The 9,440-nt window shown below is 43.1% G+C and overlaps 1 protein-coding gene across 1 annotated transcript in view; it reads left to right on the forward strand.

Moving 5' to 3' along the window:
- The window catches only part of znf407 (zinc finger protein 407), a 173,869-nt gene extending 165,353 nt beyond the window's left edge, over nt 1–8,516 (forward strand). The window contains exon 10 of the mRNA XM_086114551.1: nt 7,197–8,516. Within this exon, the coding sequence (XP_085970677.1) occupies nt 7,197–7,978 (782 nt within the window). The 3' untranslated portion in view covers nt 7,979–8,516. The remainder of the gene's footprint in view (nt 1–7,196) is intronic.
- Nucleotides 8,517–9,440: the final 924 nt, after the last annotated feature.

The following is a 9,440-nucleotide window of genomic DNA, read 5'->3' on the forward strand; positions in this document are numbered from 1 at the left end:
ATCTAATATTAAGACATTGAAAGCATGAAGCACGTTTTAAACACAGTTCTGAGATGCCACTGTATTGACTTTAACTGCGTGGGTGTTGCAGGCCAGAAGGCCCTCTGTCAGCCCGTGCCCTCCTTGTCTTCTGTGTGTTCGTCCTTGGGAGTGGGTTGAGTGAGTCTCCATCTCTCTGCCCTGTCCACTCGGTGTCAATCTGGCTGCTGTATAATTGGTTGTTTTTTGGTCGACCGGCCTGTCCTCCGTGCTGTTGATTCATGGCGTTTGTAAAGGTGAGAGTAGCGGTTGTCCCTACCAGACAAAGTACAGCCATCACTAGATGGACCTCAGCTGACCCTTTCCATTTTATACACACACACACACACACACACACGCGCACACACAGCCCATACAAAGGAAACACATGCAGGTCTGCCTGAGGCGTCATGGATGTAGAGAGACAAGTCAGTTAAGGTCACCAAATACACAGCTTGACCGGAGAACCATAAATCCACATAAATAATAAATACATGAATGGCTGAGGAGTTCTTTGTATGCAGATACAGTCAACACAAATGGGTTATTCACAGATAAGAGATGTTTCTTCCTTTTTGGGAAAAAAAAAAGAAAGGAAAAAAAAGATGCACACTGTCAAGGAGGTATTAAAACATACATGGGTAGGCCAACCACAAAAATCAACATATTACCTCTATGACAGTGTCTGTCCAAGCTGAGCATTAATCCCTTTGCTCGGCAAAGTTTTAGGAATGTTCTACGCATGTAAATCTCTATGCAAACGTGTTGCATACACCAACGTTGTCGCCTCAACATTCACATGATTTATGTATAAAATACAAAAGTGGTTATTTCCATTGGTAAGCCCAGTGCTAATGTTGCAATTGCAGTAAACATATAAAAGTTACAGTGAAGAAAATCAAGGGGGGGAAAGTAAAATAAATTGATCAACATATTTTGATCAATTAATCAATGAATCCAATTTTTAAAAAAATCCATCTCTCCATTAAAAAACATGACATTATTTGAAATTGAGAGTGAAGAAAACCCATCCATTCATTTTCTGATCCGCATATCCTCACAAGGGTCACGGGGGGTGCTGGAGCCTATCCCAGCTGTCTTTGGGCAGCTGGTGGGGTACACTGAACTGGTTGCTAGCCAATCGCAGGGCACACGGAGATGATCAACACATTCACAAACACATCTAAGTACAATTCAGAGCATTCAATTCACCTACCATCGCATGTTCTAGGAATGTGAGATGAAACCGGAGTACCCGTAGAAAACGCACATAGGCATGTGAAGAATATGCAAACTCCACACATGAAGGTCAGAGCCTAGAATCGAACCCTTGACCTTCACTGGATGGATAATTAATTGCTGAATTTCTTTAATGATGGTGGCTGTCCGTAAGTTCTTTTTTTTTAACTACACTTTCCACATTGTTTCTTTGAAAAAAAATGCATAGTTCATGGAAATATAATTTTTGTATCGTTATCCAGATATCCAGCAAAAATATTGAGAAAGGACATTTTAGCCACATCACACAGCTCTAATATATAATCACTCAATAAACAGATTGGGAAGAGCTTTGTATCAATCCACTCTAGCTTTTCATGGCGCTGCTGCCATTAATTGCAACCAAGTTTGAGCATGTTTTGTCATCCTCTCTTGTGTTATGGTTTGATACAATATACTTGGGTTTACTAGCAATATTGGCAATTTACCTTCATTTTTTATTCTTGTGTGTTTTGCGTTCGGACATGTATAAGACCAGGTGCGGGTTAACCTAATCTTTGCTTGAGCTGATGTATGTTACAGCAAGTATAATTGGTTGTGTTTGCATGCAGTGGTGTCTCAGTGTTAAGGTTAATTTCTGTAACTGCTGGTAAGTGCTGTCTAACCACTCCCTCGGTGGCCTCTCTGAGCTTAAGTAATGCCACTTAGAGGTCCTGGGCCCTCGCTTTTGGTCAGCCTATTGATCCAATGATCAATAATTGTATCTGGAGCATACACTGAACAGGGATGCTAACACACCAGCTGCTGTTAGACTCGGCATCTTACCCTACTCATGGAAAAGAAAAAATCCATACATTAACATTAAAAGGGTACAAGAAGCGTCACCTACCAAATCAGCATTAATTTCACAAGCATTTAATGTCCCTCATAGGCAATGAGGTTTTCGTCAACGATGGCAATGACAAAAGGATTTTTTTTTCTTCATGACGACTACTAGATAGTGACAGACTCAATATGGCCCCTTGATGACGAAATCACGACAAGAAGTGTTCATGGTTTTGTTGATGGGACGAGACTGGACAAAAGTGTTCGAGGGTGTCCCGTCAGACATTGAAAATGCAGGCTCACACACGCCGATTGTTCAAAAGGGAGCTGGAATGATTGACAGACATCAGGACAGTCGGTTTGCCGCGACTCGTGTGCCCACACCCCACGCCTCGCTCTGTACAGTGAGTAAACAGAGCCAACCAATGTTCAGTTCAAAGGCCAGTGACAAGTCGTCTTGACATCGTGTAGCGTCTGCAAATGCATCGCGATTAGTCAGTGAACTCCCAGTTAATATAAACAAAAACAAAGCTCCTTTATGGCTGTGGCTAATGCCAAAATAAAAAGACGCAAAAAGCTTACATACTTTACTGTACCTTGCGCACGCTCCCATGTCTCTTCCTCTCTCGTTCACCTGCGAGCAGAACGATTGTTCAAAAACGAATACAGTAACAGCACTCACATGATGTGTTCGTCACAACTCCTCAACGGCAACACGCAACCATAAAGCCCTCATAACCCAGTTCGTTATTATCCACATAACACTTGGCGCAAATGAGCTACAAGCTAGCTTCAGACCTTAGTCAGTTGTGCTGATGTCCACACCGGGGAACAAATTTGAATGTATATATATATATATATATACATTGAGTTAGATTTTTACAGTATGCGTATTAAACTAAAATTTATATGCTGATTCCAAATTTGCATCCAGATTTTTTTTCTCCCACGTCAAGTTAGCATAGTAGGAATTAGGAGGAAGTGTACTGGCTTTTCTCTTTACCTTTTAACCATGGACATACTGTTGTAAGTTATATTTAATTTGATGCAGGGTTTTTTGCGGGGGTGCATAGAAGGGTTACAATGGTTGACCCCTACCATTGTAACCATTCTATCTTCATGTTTTATTTACATCTACACACATTTTATTTTTTTAACAAGACGGGGATCGTGTGGCTCAAAAACTTGACGTGATAGAGGAAAACTGAGATCCGCACCAATTAATTCATTCATTCATTCATTAGTTAATTATTTTCAAAGCGTTGTCAGACCAAACACAACAAAAAATATGTTACCACTTTTTTAAGCTCATGTGTTTGCCACTGTTGTGTAGTGAGAACACGCAGGGATTATTGGCTTCTTCTTCTTCGCGTATGAGGGCAGCTTTGCGGTCATAACTGTCCAGACGTTGCAGCCATTGGACAGTAGATTCATTAGGTGCTGTGAGGTTCAAGTTGCCATCTGGTGGTCGATGAATGGGACAGTAGTAGAGGCGATGTTCTGCAGTTTGGAGTTCTGGTCCACAGTCGCAGAATGGTGATTCTACGAGACCGGAACATGTTGTCGTTGAAACGGCCTACCCCAGTTCTTAGGCGGTTGAGTCGTACCCAGACTTTCCGGGGTAGCGTTGAGCCAGGTGGGGGTTCGGTGTTGGGTTGGACCATGAACTGGTTGGGTCTTGCAGTTTTATCCCAACTACTTCTCCACGCTTCCAGGATGTTAAAGTTGGAATCATGAAGTTCTGCAGCATGATGAGGAAAAGGGTGGCGAGATTTTAGCCTTTGGCGCTTTCCAGGTTGTACCTCGGCGATCAACTGGTTTAGGGCATGGTTTTTGTCCATTATTGGCTTGTGAGTGTTTAAACCATGAAGAGAATTGTAGCCTATTCAACCAATTACTGTCACCACAAAAAAAAACTAATAAACAAAACAATATCCCCAAAATACCCCAAATTAAAATGATTAAGTAAATTGTGGGTACTAGTCAAGTAGTTAATAAGCTATTGGAGTTTTGTTTTGCTTGTTTGATGGTTAAGGCCATTATATAGTCTTAGTGTGATACTATTTTGTCAAAATTATGAAATGTACTACATATTCTTATGAAATAAATCTGAATTATTGTATTAATAATTATAATGGAATATGTTACTAAGCTTGGACTAAACCCTTTTTGAATTTTGTTCACTAAAATTGCTCTAAAATGATCACAAGATAATATTGTGTATCGCGACTGAGCCAAAAATCACGTCATTTTGATTTTGATTATTTAGCCCAGTGCCCCAATAACTTACCCTCGACATTTTTGCTATGAAAAATAAAACTGACATTGCCAACTGTCTCGGCTTCTGCTTTTCTTCCTCTTGTTTTTTCACTCCTCTCAGCAAGTCTCCATCTTGTTCCACATCTCTCACATCTTTCCCCATTCATTCTTTGTGTTCTCGCTCATCCTCTCTGGTACTTCCTTTTAAAGGAATCAGTCACTTAGAACACTCAGAACACATATTAAACAGGCATCAACCTCTTGCCAGGGCCAAATCACGCTGTTCAAATGTTGTTCTTCCACCGGGAGCGCAGGACAGCACAAGAGATGAGATGTGCAACATTAACTTGATTCACGGCTGCAGCGACTGAGTGACACTCCATAAACCTCAGCAGGCTGCCGCTGGGACCTGCCAACAGCACCCCATGGCTAATGTGACACACACTAGCAACGCATAGCCTCACCACCCACACGGCACAACATAAGTACGCCCACAACCACATACGGGACTTCTTGTTCTAATAGGGACATGAACTAAGATGCATCTGCCTGAACATTTTACAGACACATTCAACCAATGGAGAGTAACGTGAGATTCGTAAACAAATGAAGTACTGGAGGAAAAAAAACAACAACAATTTATTAAGCATGGCTATGTATTGAAAGGTTGGTTTCTGTTAATCGCACAGCCTCTGGGGTGTCCGCACAAACCAATCCATTGGCTTCTAGCATGTAGGCATTGGCAGTCGGACTACTTCATGAAATGCAATGTAGACAACAGTTTAGAATTATAATTACAGATACAGATACTCAAAATGTATACTTATATACATAGAGAGAGAGAGCGAGAGGAAAAAAAATTGCATTTGGACACTCTTTTGTGTCCGTGACAACCGTTGAAGTATGTGTTCATTGGTGCTGGAAAAGAAAAAGGTCTTCAGAACAGCATTGTTCAAAATGCCTTCAACTAAATTGAGAGTCACGGTGGTGGAAAAGGTGGGAGAAATTATTTGCATTTTGGTGAATTTTAGGAACCAACCCTAGGATAAAAAAAATCTTAAAATGAACCCCCGAATGTTCCCAAGTCTAAACCTAAATAAACCAAAGCAAAACACTTTAACGCTAGCTCTCAATGAAGAAACACCACAAGCATGCCTTCCAGATTTTTCCATATGGTCTTTGTAGTCGTCAGTGGTAACTCTTGTTAAAAATAATAATAATAATAATAATTCTTTGTTTTTCCTGTAAAAAAAAAAAAAAAAGCAATCATATACAGTACTTTGTATGTAACTGCTGCTAAGCAACTGTTCGCATTAAACTCCTTCAGATGCACATCACTAAATCTGGTCTTATTCACCGATGCAAACAGTAGTTCCAGGTGATATTTAGAGTGAAAGGACAACCAAATCATCGTGTTTCATCAGCATGTATTTACTCCCAATTAGAGCTTCGGATAAGGTGCAACTCAAGTATACAATTGAACTCAGGTATACAATCGCCATTGCATTCAACGCATACCATTGAACATAATCTTTTGTCTTCTGAAAGGCACTTAACCTACCAGGTAGAAAACTGACAGATGATTCCATTCTGTAGCACAGACCTCCACAGTCGACCTCCCATCCGAATTTCAATCAGTACCAAACACCCATTTACCTTAATCTTCAAAAAAAGGTTTATCGATGCACTTCATATGGCTGAATTTTGACATCATGATGTTTGTATTGTTTGCAGAAGGTGAAAAAAAACTTCCAATAATGCAAAGTAAAACATTTAAACAAACAAACATAAAAAACCCCAAGAAAATGGAATATGTACAGCTAACTTATATTTTTGGTAGTCAGTATGATGTGTTCGTTAAAGTCAGATTGTCTGTCGATGAGCACTGACGATTCCAAATCATAAGGCATCATTTTAAAATGGTATTATTTTTGTTATTTTGTCATGACACAGCATTTTAGTCATTGCATTCCAAAGCAACGGCATATTTGTGCAAACCAACTTTCTGATCACATTGTCACCTTTGCTGCTGGACATGAAATGTCTGGGAGAGATAAGTATATCCGTGATGGATGATTTTGTCCCTCCGTACACTCCGAGATCTTTGTGATGTCGTCTGAGCATTAAATCCAGCACCTCTAAAATGTCAACATCACCTGAGCCATACATAAAAAAAAAAGAAAGAAAGAAAGCTGAAAACTTGAAAAAGTGTGCGGGGGGTTTTTTCAACGCTCTCTTCTTTCTTTTTACCCATATGTGTTGTGGTAGGTGAAATGTACTCTTCCCTTCCCCTTTTGGCATTCATACTAATAAATTCTCTGACGCTTTCGTAGACATGAACGGCCTCCCCTCTTTACCACTACCTCTGCGTTTTTCTTCTGTCTATTTGTGTCAGAGCGCGGCATTGCTCATTGCTCAAACAATAGCATTATAACAGTGTTCCTATCACCTTGGTAACACCATGGCAACTTGTGATCCAAGATGGCACCACATGGCTCACTTAGTAGCAGCTGTGCCTTCGTAAATTTTTCTTGGCAGCCTTATATCTCCCCAATCTGTCTCACATCAATCTTTAAGTCATACAGATATCAGTGTGTGAGGTCACTCTTTAAAACACAACTGTCCCCTCCGGGCTGTGTGCTGGCCATTCGTGTCCACCACGAGCCTTTTTGGGGGGGCACTAAGCTAACTAAAGGTGATGGCTGCCGAAATTGCCCCTTGATGTTGACTGCAATTGATGTCAAACAGCCCTCGGCCTTGCATTTTGTGCCTCACCGCTCACCTGCTTTTTTTTGGGGAGGGGGGCTTTATCTGGGATCAAAATAGATGTTAAAACGCAATGTTGTGCTAACGTGCTTTTCCTCCTTTCCCCTCAGGCATTGTGTCCAAGGCTTTTGAGTGCCGTCTTAAAGGCCAGGGGGCTTCTTTTGTGGAAACGGATGTCGTGGAATCCTCTGTGGACAGGAAGCTCGGCAATGAAGACGACGTCCAGCAGGTCATCATCATCCAAGGCTACAGTGATGGAGAGGTGGCCGTCGACCAGACTCTGGAGGAGTCGGCTGCCGCCACCCTCCAGACTCTGGCCATGGCGGGCCAGGTGGCAGAGGTGCTCCACATCACAGAAGACGGACAAGTGATCGCCTCAGGCAGGGAGGTGGCGTCCGCAGGGGCCCAGCTTGCGAGAGGAAGCGCCCGATATGTGGTGCTGTCAGCGGGCGAGGCTGCCAATGAGCTGCAGGCTGCAGCTCTAGAAGCTGGCGAAGACTCGGCAGCCGCGGGAAAAAGTCATGTCGTGTCCGAGTCGTCCACAGCTCTGGATGCCCTGCTCAGCGTTGTGAGCGAGATGGGCCAGCAGGAGAAAATGCACGAGGAAGCATCCGCCGCTCACGAGGTCGCCGCCCCCGAGACGGTCGAGCCTGTGGAGAGCGACGTGCAGCCTGTGATCAAACAGGAGGAGGAGGTGCAGGTCATTAACCAGGCGGGGCAGGAGGAGATGCAGAACCTGCTGCAGCTGGCAGCCTCTCGGATGATAAAGGAAGGTCTCACCCAGGTCATCGTCAACGACGAGGGCACCCACTACATCGTTACAGAGCTGGACAACTGCACCCTACAGGTGGAGGGAGGTGTGTATGAAGAGGCTGCCGTGGATGATGCTTGAGAGCGGCAGGCCGGGCGAGGGCTGTCACCGTGACGCCCCTTAGTTGGAGGAGCACCATTTGGACTTTTGTTTTTCATCCTCACCCCAAGCCTAACTCCTGTTAGACATTGAATACATAATAAGGTGCATTTAATTATGTTTGCTAGCACCCAGACAAAGCTTAAATCAAGCCTTGCCACCTTTCTGAAAAAATGTTTTGCAGTCAATATCACAAATTGTAATTGTTCATCACGAAGGTGTCCATATGTAATCTGCCTTTTAGTGTTGCAGTGGATGTATTGTCCCCCCCCCCACCCCCACCATTACGGTTTTGTTGAACATAACGTCAAGCTTTTTTACTTTTTTTTTGTCTTCTCTTTTGTAGTCATTAGCATATGATTAGCTACTAACCACTGTTTTGCAACGTTCGAAAGCACATCGCTGAGGCTATATTATGGCGACATTATGCCGACAGTTTGAAGGCCGTTTGCTTATTTGGGAGCTTTGTGTATTCTACATTCATTTTCGTTTCTTACAATAAAGATTGAAGCCAATTTTATCAAGTGCATCCATAGTTTTTCTGTGTGGTCCTGACACTTTATTCTCGGGTTTGCTGTGATTGTTATGTAATTTCATCATCAATACGGCAATTGCGAGCACAGCACCGCGCCGTCCAGTGACAAACCCCCATGCACATCCGTGCATTAACTGATAGCTCCCATCATGCTTTCTGATCACTAACACAGTCATTATCATCACCATTATCATTATCACCACAATGATCACCATCACCCTAATCGCCATCCTCTCTTCCTTTCCCCCCATCAGGCCTCTTCCCTTCATTGCCTGTAACACACTCATCGTCCGTCCGCCGCCCCCCCCCCTCCTCCCCCCTGCAGTATTTGGCACTGGAGGAAGAATCAATATTCATTTAGGCTGCTACACAGGCCTGTAGTTTCTGATGGAGTGAGTGGGAGAGCAGTATGACGGCTGTGAGCACAATGGCTGACCGCTAAAAGTAGAGGGAGAAAGCACTCGCACACTACGAGGGCATCAAAAGATCATCCCTTTAACACATACACGCATGCACACACAGAGCGAGCGAGGAGGTGGGCTGAGAGAGAAAGTGGTGGACGAGTGGGCAGGAGAAATGAGAGGATTGCAGATGGATGTTGAGAGAGGTGAGGCCGCCGAGAAGTGGGAGAGCAGTAAAGCCCACAAACACACACGCAGAGCCAGCAATTTCACCAAACACCTGTCTGCTTTTTCAACCTATCTTAGTCTCCTGTTCTCACACTCATACAGCATTTATAAAGTCACTCTTTTCATGCTTTTTCCCCCTCCTCCCTCCCCTTTCAGAAAAGGCCTGCACATTTAACAGAGGTCAGGCACATATCTCAGAAGCAATGTTCAACATCCACTGAGTGGAGGAATCACATTTGAATGCTCAACATTTGCAGAATTTACAACCATATGATTCCTA

This window comes from Hippocampus guttulatus, chromosome 6 (genome assembly GCF_054856545.1).
Source record: "Hippocampus guttulatus isolate MCC_2025c chromosome 6, RoL_Hgut_1.0, whole genome shotgun sequence".
NCBI lineage: Eukaryota > Metazoa > Chordata > Actinopteri > Syngnathiformes > Syngnathidae > Hippocampus > Hippocampus guttulatus.